At 42.2% G+C, this 21,737-nt stretch overlaps 1 protein-coding gene across 5 annotated transcripts in view; it reads right to left on the bottom strand.

Moving 5' to 3' along the window:
- Positions 1-21,737, bottom strand: part of C6H2orf42 (chromosome 6 C2orf42 homolog) — a 54,269-nt gene that overhangs the window by 17,060 nt on the left and 15,472 nt on the right. For 3 of the 5 annotated variants that reach the window (XM_033948066.1, XM_033948070.1, XM_033948067.1), the window contains 6 exons: positions 12,255-12,359; positions 11,484-11,588; positions 10,682-10,789; positions 4,259-4,359; positions 1,771-1,933; positions 883-1,573 (listed from right to left, as the gene is read on the bottom strand). In XM_033948066.1, coding sequence (XP_033803957.1) covers positions 1,359-1,573; positions 1,771-1,933; positions 4,259-4,359; positions 10,682-10,789; positions 11,484-11,588; positions 12,255-12,359 — 797 coding nt within the window. In that variant the 3' untranslated portion in view covers positions 883-1,358. Of the gene's footprint in view, positions 1-882; positions 1,574-1,770; positions 1,934-4,258; positions 4,360-10,681; positions 10,790-11,483; positions 11,589-12,254; positions 12,360-21,737 lie in introns of those variants that run through there. The other 2 variants (XM_033948069.1, XM_033948068.1) reach the window with 1 other exon arrangement.

Genomic DNA, 21,737 nt, shown 5'->3' with positions numbered 1-21,737 from the left:
AGCTGTATTTTAAACAAATGTTAAACACTAAACAAAGACTTTTCTCAACTGCTATCTGTGCCCTAATCTGATCTTATGCTCTGAAATACAAATTACTAAAATACTAATCTAGACTAAAACAATTTTTATATAGAATCCCTAACAGAGACTCTAAAAGCTACACTATTATCTAAACTGACTTTGCTGAAAAAGCAGTGTATTGAACTTAAAAGTAAAAGAAAAGGACACTGAAATAACCTACTAAAGCCCAAGTTTTACCTTTTTCAAAATTTGAATACCAGCAGGTAAGATATTCCAATGGAGATTTACTTCCCCTTAGCAGATCCTCACTCAGCACCTCTTCAGGACAAATGAAAGCCCATCCTTAATTTTTTTCTATATTTTAAAAACATGGACTATTTTCTTCTTCTCTTGAAAGAACAAAAACATGAAATAAAACTGTACAATAAAGAGAATAGCAAACTGGTTCACACCAACAGGCAACTGAGCCAAGCATCCCGTCTTTCTTCGTGGCCAAAGCCAGATCCCTTGGAAGAAGTACCCAGCAGATCCTAAGGGGGCTATACATTCACTCCTAACTCCTGCCCATAAGAATGCAAGTCAGAAGTTATATCCGCAGCATGGACAGGGACTAGTACCTTCAATTTTACTGCCCAAACTAGAATTAGACTATTTGCAAGATATGACATCTTAAAGTAAGGATACATGTGTGATTTTCTTGCAGAAAAAAACCACTACCCCTTTCTTCCACTTTATTGTGAGCAATGATGTGTCGTCCTGGACTAACATTTAGGTTAAATTGGATACCCAGATGCGTAGCCAATAAAATGTAGCTAACCAACTTCTCCCACAAAGTGTGGTTACTTCCACAAAGCCAGTGTGTCAAAAAGGGAAAATAGGTTTTTTATTTAGTGACTTTAGCAAACCTGGTATATGCTACAGCTATTTATGCGAGGATATATTTATTTCAAAGCACAAGTATCCTTGCAGTAGCTCATAACTTCAGCTTCTTAAATTAGGCTGCTTGAAAGCAGATCAGAAGCTACATCACAAGTGATAGTGCATCAACTGGCAGGATGCTTTTCAAGCACTGCCTTCACATTATACTGAGCAGCATGATACATGTGAGGGCTATGCCCATCAGCATCTCAGTAAACTAATTTACAAAGCAAAAAGCCATGACCTCCATAAATATCTTAAATCATCAGAGGTTGTTCACATAGGGAGAGAATGAGGGAGACATTTGGGTAAAATCAGACCGCCACTACAGAACATGGTAGAATTAACAAAAGTCTAAGATAACATTCTTACACTGGTCAGGAAGAAGTGAAAATGGAAGCAGTGGATTCTGCATGCACTCATGGGAAGGTAATGGTGGTAAGTGGCATGAGTTCCAAGGTATGCTGAATGTCCAAGGATGTATGCTGCTCTTCATAGCCAGCTGATTCTCCATCACGTTGATGGCCATACTCAAATTTAAGTCTCAGTTCACCAATCTTTGACTGAGGTAAAATGTCTGGAATCCACTCAATCATAAAAGGGATTAGTTGCTTCTGATCAGGTGACATACTACCTAGAATCCAAGAGATGAAAGAGCATATTATCAAAGCAGCAAGGACATGTAGGACTTTCTAGGAAGTACCAGAGTCAATACATCATTTAATACCTTATATAGCTACAAAATGAGGGATCCTGAGAGCTATTCAGATATGCTCAACAAGGTGATGTACCAGTTGCATACATACTACACTGTGTCATTCAGTCACTCACCCACTTTCAGGAATGTCTTCAGTTCCAAAGGTCGGGCAACAGGTTGCTTCTCCAGCCGACAATAGGACTCTGCGATGTTCTCAACTTCCACTTTGGGGCTTTTAAAGACTTCATATGTTCCGTCTTTCTTCTGAATGAAGCTGCGTGTGACTTCCAAAGGAAGCTGGAAAGAATCCAGTCAAGGAATACAACATTACTCCTTACCCAGCAAAGAGACAATTACTAGAGACCAAATGAGAAAAATTGAATACAATGAGGTTGAAAAGTTCCCTTCTCATCTTGTTTGTGGCCATAGTCTAGACCAGTGTTCTTCAACCTTTTTACACCCGTGGACCGGCATAAATAAAATAATTATTTTGTGGACCGGCAAACTACTAAGACCGAAATAAAAACACATTTTCACCCAGTCTCCGCAAAGCTCGGTCCCCACAAACCATCTGATCCCATCTGCACAAGCCTCAGTTATGATTTTATATTGAACGTATTTTATTAAAGTATAAAAAGAAACAATATTCTGTACAATTGTCATTTTATAAATATAAATATTCAGAGCAAGGACCAACAAAACCCCTGTCTCCCCTCCCCTTCACATATATCCCCTCTACTATCAAGAAAACTGAACAAGCCAAATTATTACAGAATGCTACACAGAAATATCATGCTAACAGAATACTGCAGTCAACACATGACAGGAATAGTGTTAGGCTTTGCAGTCCCTAGTTATGTCTCTAGCAGGATATATATTTCAAATCTGACATATTGTAATGACAAAATAGAAATAAAATGATTTTTTTCTACCTTTTGTGGTCTCTGCTTTCATCTTCTTTCCACTCTTCCTTCCAGCGTCTGCCCGTTCCATCCACTGTCTGGCCTCTCCCCCTTCCATATGTATCTGACTTCTTTCTATGCCCCTCTCCCCTTTCCATCCAGCCTGTGCCTCCTCTCTCCTTTTTACATCATTCATTCCAGCTTCACTGCTTTCTTCATTTTTATCTCTCTTACACCAGATCTAGCATCTTTATCCCTCTCTCATTTCTCTGCTGACCCCCTTTCCAGCATCAATCTCTCTCTACTTTCTCATTCCTGTCTCTCCCCTTTCCCTCCTCTAATCTCCCTGCCAGCTGTTTCCTTCCTTTTTTCCTTCTCCCTTCCCTCCTCCCCCCTATCCAACAGTAGCTCTCTTCCCATCCCTTTCCCTCTTCCCCTCCCAGCAGCATCTCTCTTTCTACCTCCCTCCAGGTGCAGTAGCAGCTCTCCCTTTATCCATCAGCTTTCCAGCCTCCAACAGTGGCTTCCTCTCCTTCCAGCAGCTCTCAGTACTTGCCTGCAGAAGTGATTTCCTTAGGCAGCCTTGGGTCCGTTGCCGCCTCTGAGGAAAGGGGAAGTTGCCAAAGTGAATCACTGCCCTGGTAAGTATAGAGCTGCTAGGAGAGGAGACAGCCACTGTTGAAGGCTCCCTGCACATTCGTGACACCCCCCCCCCCAAGCCGGCAAAAACAGCTTTGCACTGCAGGCCCTGCCGCCCAAGACGAGCCGGAGGCCCCTATCCGCCGCATTCTGCACGTGGGCAGGCTTTCAGCACAGACGCTGCTGATTGCCCCAATCCACACGTTGCCCCCCATCGCGCACGCTGACCATCTCCCTTCTACTTGCAGCTTCCCCGCAGCCCTCTTCGGCGACTCGGCAGGGGCAGCGATCAAGACAGGCTGCAGACGTCGGGATCTTTCCTCTCTGAGTCCCGCCTATTTTGTTTCGACTTCCTGTTTCCGCATAGGCGAGACTCAGAGGGAATGCCCGACGTCGGCAGCCTGTCTTGATCGCCCGAGGCTGGGAGGAACAGAAGATTTCCGCGAAAACCACCAGGGCAGGAAATTTAACAACGTCCATCTTGCCGGCCCTGCGCGGACCGGCAGGAATTTTCTGCGGACCGGCACCGGTCCGCGGACCGGCGGTTGAAGAACTGTGGTCTAGACTGCTGCAGAGCTTGGTAGACTTCAGCAAACATGCAGCATCACATCACACATTGCAATATGTGCTTATCACTGCACAGGGGTGTAAAAACCCAGCAAACATATATTGGGAACAGTATGTGCTATGTGATAAGGGTTGTTCTTCTGTCATTTTGTTGTGCTTGTGGAACTGAAGTTCAATCCTTATCACAAAGAACCAGAAAATCCAAATATTGCTTCTCTGGTATACTTGATGTTTATAATTGTTGACTATTTCCTCATGGCCTGTCAAGTCAGAGGGCATGGTCTCATCTAGAGCACTGACAATGTGGGTAAAAGTCCTTTCCTCACTCACTTTCTGTGTGACCCTAGGTGTGTCATGTTATTTCAATGATCTCACTTTACCCATCTAGAGCTGGGTTGCAATGATATTCTCTCTTCTCACCACTACCATCTATAGACTTCACATTGTCTGTGCTGACACATCACCCCAAATATGGGATACACATGCTTTACAAGGAACAAGAAATATTTCTTACCTTTGGAGTGTCAAAGATCTGTTTAACTTGTGAGATATTTGTAATGTGCCAAGTATATTTGGAAAATGTCCCCAAAGGTAAAGCATCTTTTCTGTCAAAGACTAAATAAAGAAAAAATATATAAAATCAAAAGACAATAATAAATATAATTCTAAAGCTATGAAAAGTACTTAGCTATCTTTATAAAAGTATTCTTTTATTTTGAAGGATCTGGCAAGGTTTCAGCATACTTCAGTTGAGATTTGCTAAGTGGTGAAGGAAAATAAGCTTGTAGACATGCATAATTACATAGGATAAACACGTGCTGGCAAAAAGAGTGACAATGAGGAAGGTCGCCATGGAAACTGCGAGGGGAACTTGTACAGCGTGGCAGTTACAAACCTAGGCACTTTACAAAGCAGACTAGATGGGCTATTTCAGTCTTTAGTTGAGTCGTCTATCACAGTACTGTTATAGGTCAATTTCCTTTGGTTCTGTGTCCAGCTGGAACCCACCTCACAATGCAATATATAGATACCAGTTTGTTCTAACAAATTGCTAAAACTAACTCCATAGAAATGAGATGCCTGGTTGTTGTACATTATCTGTATAGTCTGATGTCCCAAGACATCTGGTCACAAATCTAGTTAGAAGGGAAGGGAATGGGGACTTGTAAACCGTCTTTTTGTGGCTTTGGCATTCAAAGCTGACATTCAAAGTGGTGGGCACTGGAGGATTAAGTGACTTGCCCAGGGTCACAAGGAGCAGCTCTACCAGTGAGCCACATTTTCCTTCCTTACCTGATAATTCTCTTTCCTTTAATCTCAACAGATCAGTCCAGAACTTATGGGTTATGTCCAGCAACCAGCAAATAGGAGTTCTTTGTGATCCGCCCCTTAAGGTAGAGGCCAACCGAATTTCATTTTTAGTTTCATCACCAAAACCAGCCCGAAATGCCAGTGCATTTTTTTTGACTGAAATCGAATCTTCCCCTCCCCCCACTGTGATCACTCTCTGCTACCCCTCCCCCCTGTAATTATTCCTCATCCTTCCCCAGGATGTCCAGTTGACCAACTACCTGTAGGCCCTCACCAGGCTTGCCTTATGAAACCTCGGTGATCTAGTGCCTCTTCAGGAGCAAGAACAAAGCCCAACTATTCTTGTTACAAGCTGCTGCTTTCTCAAAATGGCTTCCAGCTCCTACATCACTTACAATGATTTTTGTCAACAGAGTACACAACACTTCTCCCTCCGTATTCACGGTGGATGCGGGCAGAACATAGCTGCAAATATGGAAAAACTGTGAATAACTTTTTAACTGTTATTCGCTGTTTTTTGTAACAGCCAGAGTTTTTAATATTGAAACCGCAAATAACTTTTCCCCATCTCTCCCTCTCCAGTCCACCAACTCCCCAATGCAAAGTTTGGCTGCGGCGCCCCGGTCCTTGCTAATGAATGAAGAAGCGAGGTTCAGCTGCTTCTCAGAGCGTGGCTCCGCCTGAGCTTCATACACTCAACGCAGTGAGACGGGACCTGAGCCTGCCTTTCCTGCATGAGGCAGAACGAGGGACAGGGAGCCCGCGTCACCACTGGAGAACCGAACCAAGCTGAGCCTGGAGCCGCTGTCATTTACCCCGAGTGGCCCGTGCTTCCCTCCCACTGCCCTCGACACTGGTGCTCCTCTCGCAAGACCTGAGCCTGCTGTCACTTAACCCGAGTGGCCCACGCTTCCCTCCTGCTGCTCTTATTGGCGCTGATAGAAGTCAAGCAGCGATTTTCTGGCTGGGAAGGAGGGGAGCAGCGATTTTGTGGGTGAAAGCATGGAAGCAGCGATTTTCTGAGTGAATGTTGGTAAGCGCTTAACTTTTTTATCAGTACAGTAAAGAAAAGGAACTTTACTCATAATGTAATTTGGGGGGGAGTCGTCAGCAAAGGAAAAATCGTGAATAAGCTAAACCACGAGTGCAGAAACCGCGAATACGGAGGGAGAAGTGTAGTTCCTTTTTAACTTGGTCAACTCTACATTACTCATCTAAAATAGCTCTTGCTTCAGATGAAATCTGTGGGCCACTTGATATCTATAGTGTCTTCTTGCTTTGAGCAATACATGATTATAATACATGCTCTGCACTTTGTGTACGAGCTCCATTGCTTTTTTTGTTTAAAATACTAAGGTTCAATGACTGCATGGTACCCTTAAGGTAGAGCCTGACCAAAACCAGAATCTACCACAACCAAAAAGTGACCCCCTCCTGAATGCAACCTTCAGCAGCAGTCCTCTCATAAACCCACTTCCCCCCAGTGGCAGCAGCTTCCTGGTCCTACCATGTCATCAGTGGGTAGTGAGTGCAGGACGGATCCTACTTGCTCCTGCACATGGCTAGCTCCACTTTTCGAATGGCTTCTCATACTTCCCACAGCAGTCTTGTAAGTTTGCCACTGGAGGATCTGCAGCCATTTAGGCCCGGATTCTCTTAACCAGTGCCAATATTTAGGTGCCCAAACTCAGTTAAAAACGTCATTCAAACAACTTTTCTTCCTAAAAAATCAGTACTGAATTTGCACCTACATAGGCGCTTTAGGCCTTGGCTAGGCTCAGAAATGGCATTAGGTGGTCTAAAGCACCTACCTAGGCACAATTCACGGCAAAGATAGGTGCCGGAAATGTAGGCCTGGAAAACACTGGCCTACCTTTCCAGCGCCCATCTTTCGCAGAGGCACTATTCTCTATAGGACGTCATTGTGCGATTGACACGTGATCGCCAGCCACTTTTTAGGTGTGGCCACCGATAGACACCCTATAGAGAATCTGGGCCATAGTGACTGGAACCAGCCTAAGCAAGAACAATCTCAACAAGACTATCAGGTCTCGCGAGACTGCCACTGGAAGTACCAGAAGCCATTCCAAAGGCATAGATCATCAAACAACCACCACCAATGATAGGTTGAAAAATGACAGAAACAGAGCAGGCAAATGAAGAATAGAATGAAAAAGTACAACCAAGCATCACTGTTAGGCTGAAGAACAAGCATCAGAGTGACAGAAATGCCAGTAATACTGAAAAAGACTGCTAGATAAAAGCAAATCATAGAGCACAACCTGAACTCCAAGTGAGACCTCTATAAAAATATACAGCAGCAACAAGGAGATTAAGCACAGTTGCCACCGAGATAAGCCTACCTAGGTATGAGCAACGCAGAAATAGAAGATTAGATAAGAATTGGCAATGCAGTATTATGAGTTTATAAAGCCAAAAATATTGAGAGATTGAAGATAGCTACTGCTGTGAAATTGAAACAGGTGGTAAGAAAGGGATTGTGTGAGACTAAGAACAGGCGATCTTGCGAGGTCTAGCACAATTGATTCCGCAAGGCCAAGTTCATTCAACTTAATGAAGCCAAGCACCTCTAAATTCTGCAAAGCAAAGCAGAACTGAAACTGGGAAAATGAGTTGCACAAGGCTGAGCATTGCTGATTCCAATACGACTATTTTTTATTATGAGTGTTTTACTGTAACTCACCTAGTAAATACTGCAGGCTAGAAATGGGTCAATACCAAGAGAAGTAAGGCCCAAAAGATCAAGTCCGGGGATGTTGAAATGATAAAAATTAACTGATTCGGGATAAATTATCTTGATCTGACAAACAGAAGCCCAGTTGATCTCATAAGAAAAAACTTTGGTGACACTATGAAGACATGTCAACTTGAGTCAATGAGGATATGCTGAATCGAGTCATTAGGAGAGAACTAGTTGATACACTTCAGGAAAGCAGAGTTAAGTCTGTGAAGGAGGCAGAATTGAGTATGCTAAGTTAACTATCTCCTTTTTTAAAATAAGGCTTATTTGGTGGGTAAGTCCAGTTATTTCAATAGGGCTTCATCATCTGAATGTGAAAAGAGAACAGATCCACTTTCAAGGTTCAGCTGTGAGAAACCTCAGAGGTTAAAGAAAGCAAATACTGGAAAGAGAAGCCCCAGTGAGTCTACAAGGAAGAACATTTGAAAATCTCTTATGCAGGTGAATGCCACAGGCTAGTAAAAGGTTATTCAGAGAGGCAAATCAACATTGAGGCCAAGAATGCATGCACAGCTGTACAGAGAGCCTACAAGAAGCAAAGCTTAATGTTTACAAGATGTCCAGCTATGACGAGTAGCTTGACTGAGTTCATGATAAAAAGCCTAGCTAAGACTGTGACAAGAAATCCAGCAGAAACCTGGCATGGAGCTCATCTGAGACTGTGAAGATTAGCTCAGCTAAGTCTGAAGAAAAGTAAGCTAAGGCAGAGTCTGAAAAAGTAGCAGAGCTGAATACGGCAGAATTTGGGAAGATAAACAGTAAGGCAGCAAAGATAAATACAGCTGAGTCCATGAACAGAAGTAAAGTTGAGAGCTCAAGTTACACTGTGAAGGTAAGCACAGCTGAGAATGTGAGAGCATGGACTGCTGAGACAATAAATGCATGCACATCTCATTGCATGAAGACAAGCAGAGACTAGCCTAGGTGGATAGTCTCACCTAAGACTACAACAATAAGGATAGCTAAGACTGCCAACATTAGCAAGACAATCTGAGAAAATAAGCCAAACTGTAACTGAAAAGTACAGATGAGATTGTTATGAGTCACAACTATACTTGAGCCCATCAAAGTTGGAGCGAAGAAGTACCCAATCTAAAAAAAAATTAGATTCCTCAACAGGACACTCTCCTTTCAAACAGGGATCTGGAACTACACCTTAAGCGACCTAATCTTGAATGCACCAACATACCATTCATTCACAAAATCGCTAAAAACTCACTTATTCGACAAATTTATCTGATCCTTCTATTCCGCTCATCTCTTACCTTATATACTCAAATATAAGTCGATCCGAATATATGTCAAGACCCCCCATTTCTCCCCCCAAAAGGAGGAAAAAATAAATAAATAAATAAATAAATGGTTGACTCGAATATAAGTAGGGTGGCTTAATATTCAAGCGTCCTGCCCTATCTGTACTCAGCCCTCTTCCCTTCCTGCCCTGCACTCAAGCCCCATTCCCTACCAGGCTGTGAACCAAGCCCCCTCCCTACCAGGCTCTGAATACTGTCCCACCTTCCTTCCCTGTACCCTCTTCTCCCCTAAAAAGAGCCAACCTCATCAGTGATGTCACAATGGCTTGATTGTCCCGTACCCCCTCTGCCCTCTAACCCACCAAAAGATTAACCCTTCCCCTTAACTTAAACCACCTAGTGGTAGGCCGGGACAGGAGGGATCCCTAGCCGACACTAATAATTACCACTCTCCCTCGCGTACCTGTTCCCTGGTGGTTCAGCGTGTATCCCGCGCTGAAATCCTCCTTTGTAAAGGTAGCAGCCAGCGGCGCACCTGGGCCAGCATGCAGGAGCGAGCTTTTCGTGCTGCCGGCCCTGCACCGCTCCTTGATAGGCTGCTGCAAAAACCATTAATCCCGCGAGAACTTGTGGCAGCCTATCAAGGAGCGGTGCAGGGCCGGCCAGCAGCACGAAAAACTTGCTCCTGCATGCCGGCCTGGGTGCGCCGCTGACTACTACATTTACAATCCGGGAGGATTTCAGCACGGGATACATGCTGGACCACCAGGGAACAGGTACGCGAAGGAGGGAAGGTGGTAATTATTAGTGTCGGCAGGCCTGCAGGAAGTCTGGGAGGGTTTCGGGTGGTCACTGGGGGATGACCCGAATATAAACTGGGACCCCCATTTTTGGGCCCAAAAATCCCGGTTTATATTCAAGTATACACGGTACCTCTTCTCATTTGCTCATTCTTCCTACCCTACCACCCCATTCACTCAACTGTCTTCCACACCTTCCAAAATCTAACTGATGTAACCTCGCTGTCCTTACAGCATCTCTTGTTGTTCTTGTTGTACACCGTCTTCAACTGAAAAGATATGACGGGATATAAATAAAACTATTATTATTATTCATAGAGGTTTTTGAAGAGCCATGTTTTCAGGTATTTGTGGAACGTAGGGAGAAATTAGGTTCTTACTTGCTAATTTTCTTTCTTTTAGTCTTTCCAGACCAGCACGGCTCACTGATGGTCATGGTGAGCTATTACCCATCAGTGGGTTGTGCCGGTCTGGAGAGACTAAAAGAAAGAAAATTAGTAGGTAAGATCCTAATTTCTCCTTCTTTCTCTGTCTCCATCTGCTGGTTGATGAGCATAACCTACAAATTCTAGACTGATCTATGTAACTCTAAGGAAGCACCTTTTTCTCCATTACAGCTCCATGCATATACTGTAGACTGTGAAGCCTAGACTGTGTGCTGACAACTCATGAACAGTTAGCAATTAACAGAAAAAAAATCTGCACAAATGGTAAAAATCCATCAACCTTTGACTTTTATGTCAATACCCCAGAAAAAAGTAATTGTGTTCAGCCTAAAGCCAGGATAAATACCACACTTACTGACAACGCACCTGTAGAAGAGTTTGGAAGTCGTTTCTTTGTGCTTCCTATGGAGATTCTGTGCTGCAAAGCATCAAAAAAGGTCTGAGGAATGTGGAATACCAGTGGCTCCGGCTTGCCTAAAAAAGAACAATAAATCTGTAAGAGAATGCGAGAAACACACTTTTTTTTTTTACATATCAGTTTCCTTATCCTCCTTTGTGTTTGCAACTAGACTAGAACTAGAGTTGGGATCTACACTATGAGCCTTCATTCACAATTACTCATGAATTTTTTCTCCTATTCCTGCAACATATTTAGTCCGGCCATTCCAGTGATAGTCCCTACCTGGACTAGAGTCTGTGCACCACAGCTGCTTCCAGTACCCTGCAATCATGAAATCTGAATCCAACAACTAGGTGATACTCATAACTTTCTCTTATCCCTCTGAGTAGGAGGTTGTGAATATTGTTTCTGAAGATTCCCTGGCTCCCACTGACCTAGATAGTAGAAGACTTGAGTCAAGCACCAAACTAGGAACTTCCTTTGCATCCCTTTTCATTTCCTCCTCAGAGTTAATGCCATTTACCACTACTTTTTGTCAGCTTTCACTCAACCATATTCATTGTGGATTATCTTGAAAACCAGACTGGCTTGGTGTATCCCGAGGACTGGGTTGAAAACCTCTCTGTTCTAGAGAGAAAAATCTCAGTATGTATACAACCTCTTACAAAAGGATAAAGATTAATATCTTGCTAAATGGTACTGGATGATAGACCTACGATTTGGCATCAGGCAGGCTGAGACTTAAATGTTTTTAAAATCTGTACTTACCATCAAATTGGTAATGCATGGTTTGGTGGATGCGCTCAGTGACACTTGCTAGCCATTCTTGGAAGGATAAAGATATTTGTGACTCATCCATCTGTGTAATAAAGGCTAAGGGAAAAGTAAACCTAGCTCAAATTACTAGAGTAAACATTTAACAAACCTAGGGACCAATGCAGTTATTCTTACAGCTATGTACGAAAGCTCAGCATACGGTTGTCTAATGCAAGCATAATGCAAAAATTTGGTCCCCAAAGCTATAAGTAAATAGCATGCAAATTACCACGGTTAAAAATGACCCCAAGCATTGACAGGATGAGAGATACTGTAAGAAAAGGCCATTCCTCCATGTACTCCCACACACCACAACCCTCCCTGATGGCTCAGCTGGCCTCTGGCTCCTGTTACTTTTGAGCCCTCATTTCTCAATCCCATAAAAAAATCCCTGATGGACCCTGGTCCCCAATTCCCTCCACCCTAAAAATTTCCCTGATGGCCCAGTAGACCCTGATTCCAATCCCCAACATCTTTTAAAATTTTTCTCTGGTGGCCCAAGTCCCCTACCCTGATCCCACCAAAATTACCCCGAGGGCCCAAAATGGACCACACCTAGAAGCCTAAAACCTATCTTTAAAGTTGGGAGGCAGATATACCTACTTTTTTCTGCCTCTGCACTGCCAACTTGGAAAATGGCAGAGCCTGACCCCATGCAGCACATTCTGAGGCACATCGTGTAGGTTGTCTGTCAAATTTGATGATATCAGATGCAGGACTTACTTTGTCTTTTCAGAGAAGCAGCAGCAGTGGGATTTTTCATTGCATTTTTCTTTGAATTACTGTTCACAGGTTCATGGGTTAGTACTGAGCTGTTTTGTTGTGCACCTTTAATAAAAATGCCAATTTTATAATTCAACAAAATATTTTAAACATGTTTACCTAGCTTCTATAAGAGCAGCAGAATCACCTAGCTGGAATGTTCAGCACTATTAACTAGTTGCTTTGAAGAACTAGTTATAGCTTAAGGACCAATAACCATTAAGTTCTGGCACCAGAGAGACAGAAATGGCTACATGAACCATCTTAACTGACACTCCTAAATCAATCAGGGAGTCTCAACCTAATCCTCCGGACTAGAGAATGACACGGGGGACAAATTTTTCCCCATCCCTGCGGGAACTCATTTTCCCGTCAAATTCTTTTCCTGTCCCTGCCCCATTCCTGCAAGCTCTGTCCTTATCTGCACAAGCCTCAAATACTTTAAAATCATAAGGCAGAGATTAAAGGAATAGGGCAGGGACAAAACTCGTGGGGACGAGATGGGGAAAAATTTGTCCCCGTGTCATTCTCTACTCAGGACACATCCCTATCTCGTTTTCAGCATACTGACAACAAATACTGCATACGTAAAGAGAGCTTTGCATACAATGGAGGAAGAGGATGCAAATCTATTTCACTCATATTCATTGTGAATATCCTTAAAACCATTAAAAGTGTTAACTCCTTTCTTTCGAAGGGCGGCTGCCAAAAATATTTAAAAGAGCTGTGCTGCATCCCTTACTGAAAAAGAGCTCTTTTGACCAGGACAACCTTGAAAACTACTACTGACCAGTAGCATTCTGCCCCCCCAGAACAGTCTGCATTGAACTCAATGACTGGCTAAATAAAATTAACTTGCTAGATCCATGCCAAATTGACTTCAGGCCTGTGTATGGAGGGACCTGAGGCATCTGAGCCAATCAGGGTTCTAGGCCCCTTCCCGTGCATCACATGATGCACTGGGGAGGGGCCTAAGGCCCAGTGGTGGAGGAGCAGGAATGGGAGGTGTTTGTGGTTCCTCCTGCTCTCAACACAAGGTAAGGACACCAGAGAGGGGAATTGTGGTGGCAGGAGGGAGTGGGCATGCTTCCTGCCATTTTGGTGCAAGGATGGGGCCAATGACAGGAGGGAGTGGGCAACGGTTGCTCGGGAGGGGGGCAGGTGGGAGATTATTGGCTTTTTTATGGGACAGATGGTGCGAGTTTAAGTTGCGCAGAACATCTGTCCCATTTTTAAAAAAAAGCAGAAGTCCTGACAGCAGGCTGCTTCTCCTGTCACTACGGTCAGGGCTCTTTACTGACTTGAGTTAGTTTGCATGCAAATCATTTGCATGCAAACTTGATAGTGAATCAATCGCTGTTTGAAAATTGGCCAGAGAACTGGCCAACAGTGATTGAGTTGCTATCTTTAGGGAATCTATGCCTAAGACCAGTTCCACATACTTTATTCAACTGTCATTTAATTTTCCTTTAGTTTAATCATTCATCTCTTTATCCTAACAACTTTGTTCTACCCATCTTTCCACATATCTATATGTCAATATGTCTCAATTGCATTTGCCTCCTCAGCTGTTTATTAAGATGTTTCATTGCATCATACTGACATTATAACCAACATATCATTCTTATGTGTGCCTAATAAGCTATGCTACAATCTTATCATAAGAACAAAACTAATGGTGCAGAAAATTAATAACAAACTCTCAACCCATTAAGCAATTTGCGAACTCTGAAATCAATGTGTGGCTATAAAAAGGAATTTTTAAAATAAAGTCATTATAGGTCACAGCTCAGGTTTGCTCACTGACAGAGCGATTGAGCAGTGCAAGTTCTGAGGCTTTTATTTTCCCTCTAAGGGTGCACATAGTAGTTTCAGAATTTGTGATTTGTATTGTGCTGACTTTGAGGGTCATTTCTGATAGGATGTCTTAAGTCCAACTTTGCACGTTTCCCGCAAGATGTCCAAATATCGGATATCAGGTGGACAAAATGGCCAGTTTTGAACCTGCCACTGTATCGAGCGATGGTGCGCCCGCATCTGGAATACTGCATTCAATACTGGTCGCCGTAACTTAAGAAGGATATGGCGATACTCAAGAGGGTCCAGAGAAGAGCAACAAGGATGATAATAGGCATGGAAAACCTTTCATATGCTGAAAGGCTAGAGAAGCTGGGGCTCTTTTCCCTGGAAAAGTGGAGACTTAGAGGGGACATGACAGAAACTTATAAGATCATGAAGGGTATAGAGAAAGTAGAGAGGGACAGATTCTTCAGATTAGCGAGGGCAACAAAAACAAGAGGGCATTCAGAAAAATTGAAAGGAGACAGATTCAGAACAAATGCTAGGAAGTTCTTCTTCACTCAGAGGGTGGTGGACACCTGGAATGCGCTTCCAGAGGAGGTGGTAGGGCAGAGTACGATTATGGGTTTCAAAATGGGATTAGATGATTTCCTGAAGGAAAAGGGGATTGAAGGGTATAGTTAGAGGGTTACTATATAGGATATTTAACAGTTAGGGAATAACATGTTTTAAGTAAAAGATCACTTACAGGTCATGGCCCTGGGGGGGCCGCCGCGGGAGCGGACTGCTGGGCATGATGGACCCATGGTCTGACCCGGCAGATGCAATGCTTATGTTCTTAATCTAATTTTTGTTTTTTTGAACATGGCCCAGCTAGATGTTTTGTCCTGCTAGACAACTAATTTTTTTGCCATTATTGAAAAAGTCCATGTAGGAGGGGCCAGCATTTCTAATGGACTGGCCACACAGACATGCCAGCAGAGTAGTGAAGCACTGCTCAGAATGTCACATTAAGAGTGCCAAGTACCATAACCGCTGTACATTATATGGTAAGCCCTCCAAAACTCCCCCATAACCTACTGTATCCACCTTAATACCACCCAATAGCCCTTATGCCTGCAGGTGTCACCTATATGACAAGTACATTGGGTTTTAGTGAGCTCACACTTTCACTTTCTACCAGACGTGTACTAATTAGGGTGGCATGTGGGCCTGGGTCCCCTTCTCTGCAGTCCACTGCACTGCCCACCAGACTACTCTAGAGATCTGCTTGCAGATCTACTAGGACTGGCCATAGTATCTGCAGCTGTCATAGAGACAGTTATGTACTATTTCAAGCAGATATTTGGGGGGTGGGATGGGGCCATATTTTCATTCCTTCAGTGATCATCTGGTCAGTTTGGGTACCTTTTTGGCCCTTATATGTTTTAAAAATAGGTCTAGCCCAAAATGTCCAAATTGTGCCCTGACTGTTTTGTAAAATGTTTATCACTGTAAAATTTCCACTGTAAAATTTCCATCCCCCTAATATTTAGATGCGCTGGAGACAAAATGACCAGAAAGACAACTAGAATGTCAGTTTTGAAAACACCCACTTGGATGTTGTGACTAGTAAGATGCCCAAGTGCTGGTTTTTATGCCATCTTTTTTGAAAATGAGTCCCATTGTGTTAATCATTATCTACTTTACATGTACAGTATCTTCAAATACATTGCTTATTAAGGGGGTTCGTTCATATTTAATTCTAAGACTGTTGTATAAAGGTCATGCATTTGGGCTGCAAAAACCAGAGAGAACGGTACAGATTAGGGAGTGAAGAGCTTATGTGCATGACAGAAGAGCTGGACCTGGGTATGATTGTATGTGACCAAATAGGTTGAAACAGGTTGTATGGGGGCCAAACAGGTTGAAAAGGTGACGACAAAAGCTAGAAAGTTGCTAGGTTGCATAGGGAGAAATATAGCTATAGGAAAAAGGAGGTATTGATGCCCCTGTATAAGACTTTGGTGAGACCTCATTTAGAATATTGTGTATAATTCTGGAGGCCGTACCTTCAAAAAGATATAAAAAGGATGGAGGAAGGCTACTAAAATGGTATGTGGCCTTCATCATAAGGCGTATGGGGACAGACTTAAAGATCTACCACATCTACATAAGATATGGTTAACATTTGCAGTAGTTAGGGACAAATTTAGATAACATAACATTTTGTATACCACTACAATCAAAAGAATTCTAGGTGGTTTACACAAAAGAGAAAAACTGGACAATCAGCGAAGTACAAAATAATAATCAGCAAAGTACAAAATAATAGGATTCTCATGGTCCTATAATATCCTCATAGTACAGCTGGCTATTCATAGCAATGTGATAATGTAGTTAGAAACTGTTAACATTGGTTGGATACTAAATATTCATTGAAGTCTGTTATTGAGAAAGGGAGGAAGCCACTGCTTGCCCTGTATCGGTAGCATGGAATATTGCTACACCTTGGGTTTTGGCCAGGTACTAGTGACCTGGATTGGCCACCGTGAGAATGGGCTACTGGGCTTGATGGACCACTGGTCTGACCCAGTAAGACTATTCTTATGTTTTTATGTTCTTATCTCAATATGCATACTTTGGAGGAAAGGCTAGAGAGGGGAGCTATGATAGAGACGTTTAAATACCTACGTAATATAAATGTGCGTGAGTTGAATCTCTTTAATTTGAAAGGAAACTCTGCAATGAGAGAGCATAGGATGAAGTTAAGAGGTGATAGGCTCCGGAGTAATCTAAGGAAATACTTTTTTACAGAAAGGGTGGTAGATGGTGGAACAGTCTCCCGGAAGAGGTGGTGGAGACAGAGACTGTGTCTGAATTCAAAAGGGCCTGTGATAGGCACGTGGGATCTCTTGGAGAGAGAAGGAGATGATGGTTGCTGCGGATGGGCAGACTGGATGGGCCATTTGGCCTTTATCTGCCATCATGTTTCAATGTATTTGAATTCTGTTCAAGTTTCAAGTTTATTAAGGTTTGATATACCGCTTTTTATTGCCAAAGCGGTTTACAACAGTAAATATTTTTAAAACAAAAGGAAAAGAGTAATTTCCCATGTTTGGCTGGAAGTGAAATTGTATGAATAAATTTATATTTAATAATATGAATTGAGAAGATTAGTAACATAGTAGATGACGGCAGATAAAGACCCGAATGGTCCATCCAGTCTGCCCAACCTGATTCAATTTAAATTTTTTTTTTTTTTTTCTTCTTAGCTATTTCTGGGCGAGAATCCAAAGCTTTACCCGGTACTGTGCTTGGGTTCCAACTGCCGAAATCTCTGTTAAGACTTACTCCAGCCCATCTACACCCTCCCAGCCATTGAAGCCCTCCCCTGCCCATCCTCCTCCAAACGGCCATGCACAGACACAGACCGTACAAGTCTGCCCAGTAACTGGCCTAGTTCAATCTTTAATATTATTTTCTGATTCTAAATCTTCTGTGTTCATCCCACGCTTCTTTGAACTCAGTCACAGTTTTACTCTCCACCACCTCTCTCGGGAGCGCATTCCAGGCATCCACCACCCTCTCCGTAAAGTAGAATTTCCTAACATTGCCCCTGAATCTACCACCCCTCAACCTCAAATTATGTCCTCTGGTTTTACCATTTTCCTTTCTCTGGAAAAGATTTTGTTCTACGTTAATACCCTTTAAGTATTTGAACGTCTGAATCATATCTCCCCTGTCTCTCCTTTCCTCTAGGGTATACATATTCAGGGCTTCCAGTCTCTCCTCATACGTCTTCTGGCGCAAGCCTCCTATCATTTTCGTCGCCCTCCTCTGGACCGCCTCAAGTCTTCTCACGTCTTTCGCCAGATATGGTCTCCAAAACTGAACACAATACTCCAAGTGGGGCCTCACCAATGACCTGTACAGGGGCATCAACACCTTCTTCCTTCTACTGACTACGCCTCTCTTTATACAGCCCAGAATCCTTCTGGCAGCAGCCACTGCCTTGTCACACTGTTTTTTCGCCTTTAGATCTTCGGACACTATCACCCCAAGGTCCCTCTCCCCGTCCGTACATATCAGCTTCTCTCCTCCCAGCATATACGGTTCCTTCCTATTATTAATCCCCAAATGCATTACTCTGCATTTCTTTGCATTGAATTTTAGTTGCCAGGCATTAGACCATTCCTCTAACTTTTGCAGATCCTTTTTCATATTTTCCACTCCCTCTTCGGTGTCTACTGTTACAAATCTTGGTATCATCTGCAAAAAGGCACACTTTTCCTTCTAACCCTTCAGCAATGTCACTTACATACATATTGAACAGGATTGGCCCCAGCACCGAACCCTGAGGGACTCCACTAGTCACCTTTCCTTCCTTCGAGCGACTTCCATTAACCACCACCCTCTGGCGTCTGTCCGACAGCCAGTTTCTGACCCAGTTCACCACTTTGGGTCCTAACTTCAGCCCTTCAAGTTTGTTCAACAGCCTCCTATGAGGAACTGTATCAAAGGCTTTGCTGAAATCCAAGTAAATTACATCTAGCATATGTCCTCGATCCAGCTCTCTGGTCACCCAATCAAAAAATTCAATCAGGTTCGTTTGGCACGATTTACCTTTTGTAAAGCCATGTTGCCTCGGATCCTGTAACCCATTAGATTCAAGGAAATACACTATCCTTTCTTTCAGCAACACTTCCATTATTTTTCCAACAACTGAAGTGAGGCTCACCGGCCTGTAGTTTCCTGCTTCATCCCTGTGACCACTTTTATGAATAGGGACCACATCCGCTCTCCTCCAATCCCCAGGAATCACTCCCGTCTCCAGAGATTTGTTGAACAAGTCTTTAATAGGACTCGCCAGAACCTCTCTGAGTTCCCTTAGTATCCTGGGATGGATCCCGTCTGGTCCCATCGCTTTGTCCACCTTCAGTTTTTCAAGTTGCTCATAAACACCCTCCTCCGTGAACGGCGCAGAATCTACTCCATTTTCTCGTGTAACTTTGCCGGACAATCTCGGTCCTTCTCCAGGATTTTCTTCTGTGAACACAGAACAGAAGTATTTGTTTAGCACATTTGCTTTCTCCTCATCACTCTCCACATATTTGTTCCCAGCATCTTTTAGCCTAGCAATTCCATTTTTTATCTTCCTCCTTTCACTAATATATCTGAAAAAATTTTTATCTCCCTTTTTTACATTTTTAGCCATTTGTTCTTCCGCCTGTGCCTTCGCCAAACGTATTTCTCTCTTGGCTTCTTTCAGTTTCACCCTGTAGTCCTTTCTGCTCTCCTCTTCTTGGGTTTTTTTATATTTCATGAACGCCAACTCTTTCGCCTTTATTTTCTCAGCCACTAGGTTGGAGAACCATATCGGCTTCCTTTTTTTCTTGTTTTTATTGATTTTTTTTTTTTATTGAACATCAGAATCTTTGGAGCATTCTTTATTGAAGAGATATTCATTTTCTGTCAATATCAATTTTATTAGGCGAAGGATATCTCAAATAAGTCAGAAGTAGGACTGTTGTATAAAGAAATAAGAGAAGAGACATAGTAGAATGCAGGTTATTTTGATTTCAAGATGACAAGAAGGAATTGTGTGACTCTACATCCTATGTTTTAAAATATGCACATGATTTTCAAAGGTTACTTCAGCATATAGAATTTAGTGTGTTGAAGGTGTCAATGGAATAGTCAAATGGGTAAAAGTCCATTAAAGACGAGGAACGTCTGGTAGCTATGATTGTTCCTGATTGATAAGGAGAGAGCTGTAGTGCCTTGAGGGGCTTTTTGTCAGGAGCCCCCATGGTTCATATCCAAATTAACAAAAGTTTCCAAGGAATGTCATTGACTGAAGCCAGAAAACTCAGCAACTATTTTCTTTACATGGAGACCCTCAACCTCAAGATAAAAACACTGCAAGAAAAGGCAGACTTAGATCTAGCCATTGGTTTCCTGAATTCACTGGAGCACGATATTCCCAGAGTGTCCTGGAGCCTCCAGTTTGAGAGGGGAATCAGTGTTTTAGTGCTGAGGAGTTTCCTCTGGCTAGGACTGATATTCTTCCACCTGCCCATGACTTCAAACCTATGGCGATATCTACATTGGCAATGGGCAAAGAAACATTGATTTGCCATTCAGGCTGTGACCCTATAAGGCTATTTCTCTCTTTTTGTTGATAAGTTTTAAGGCAGGGGTTTCAAAGTCCCTCCTTGAGGGCCGCAATCCAGTCGGGTTTTCAGGATTTCCCCAATGAATATGCATTGAAAGCAGTGCATGCATATAGATCTCATGCATATTCATTGAGGAAATCCTGAAAACCCGACTGGATTGCGGCCCTCAAGGAGGGACTTTGAGATCCCTGTTCTAAGGGATAGATACACTTTCATTTTGTTAATGAAGATCTGCACTGGAATTCTTAGAACGTAGATTGGGTTGAGCAGAAGCAGGTTTTGATGTACACACTTTGGAATGGGCATGGTAAAGTAAAAAGGATATAAAGGATAGATAGGAAACTATGAATTAATTAAAGAAGTTGAATACTGTTGTATGAAGTTTATGGAAATGATTAATTAAATTTTTATTTATAAGATGTTAGAGTGGGGGGAAAAAAAGAATTTTCATCTTCTATATTTGGAATATGATTTGTTTAATTGAAAAGGTGATTCTTTTCTTTGATTTCAATGGTTATATGAAGTCTAATTTTAATTATATTGATTAGGACTTTAACATATGCAAACAGGGAATTGATTTAATGTCAAATGTTATTGAATTGATAGTCCTATAAAACATGAATAGTTTTTAGTTGAAGGTTTAGGGGTTGATTTTATGTATTCATTTCTTCCATTGTAAACTATAGTAAAATGATTTATGCTAATGGTCAGATATAATTTTTCATAATTGATTAATTGGAAAAGACTTCTTTAATATAAGCAAGTAAGATTACATTATAGCAAGGTTAACTATTGAAGGAATTCTTGATTTATATACATATATCAAAGTATATATGTATATAAATTACTTTTAAATATTGTTAGGGGAAAGGTGTGATGGAAGTTGCCTGGGGAAGGGGTTATTGTGATTACTAATCTTATGTGTGTTCCAAGGCAATCAATTTATGTGGGGTGGGGGAAGGAAAAGGGAAGGGGGTTTCTTCAAAATCAGGGATGGGAGGACAGGGACTGAAGGGATAGAAGAGGAAAAATGTATTTTTTAAAAGGTTTCTTAACTGTGTAAAGGTGTCTAATCATATTATTTTAGATAAATTTAAATATTATTGTTGGAATACATACTTGATAATAGATGGAGATTAAAGTATTTTCATTGAATGTCAATGGCCTTAACCATCAAATAAAAAGAAAAAAATGTTAGCTTTCCTAAAATAACAGAACGCTGATTTATATTTTATCCAGGAGACGCACTTATCAATGAATGAATCAAGAAACTGGAAGGGGGTTGGGTACGACAAATTTTTTTTGCCCCTGCAGTTGGTAAGAAAGCTGGGGTTGCCATATTAATAAATAAAAAATGTACAGCTAATTTTCAGTTTATTAATTTGGATCCTTTGGGTAGGTAGGTACATGTAAGAATGAGCATGGGAAATACTACCCTGGAATTGTTCAATGTGTATGCCCCAAATACGAATCAAATGGAATTTTT

Source organism: Geotrypetes seraphini, chromosome 6 (genome assembly GCF_902459505.1).
Source record: "Geotrypetes seraphini chromosome 6, aGeoSer1.1, whole genome shotgun sequence".
NCBI classification, from domain to species: domain Eukaryota; kingdom Metazoa; phylum Chordata; class Amphibia; order Gymnophiona; family Dermophiidae; genus Geotrypetes; species Geotrypetes seraphini.
The sequence above is the reverse complement of the archived record's forward strand: the minus strand, read 5'-3'. Positions and strand labels throughout refer to the sequence as shown.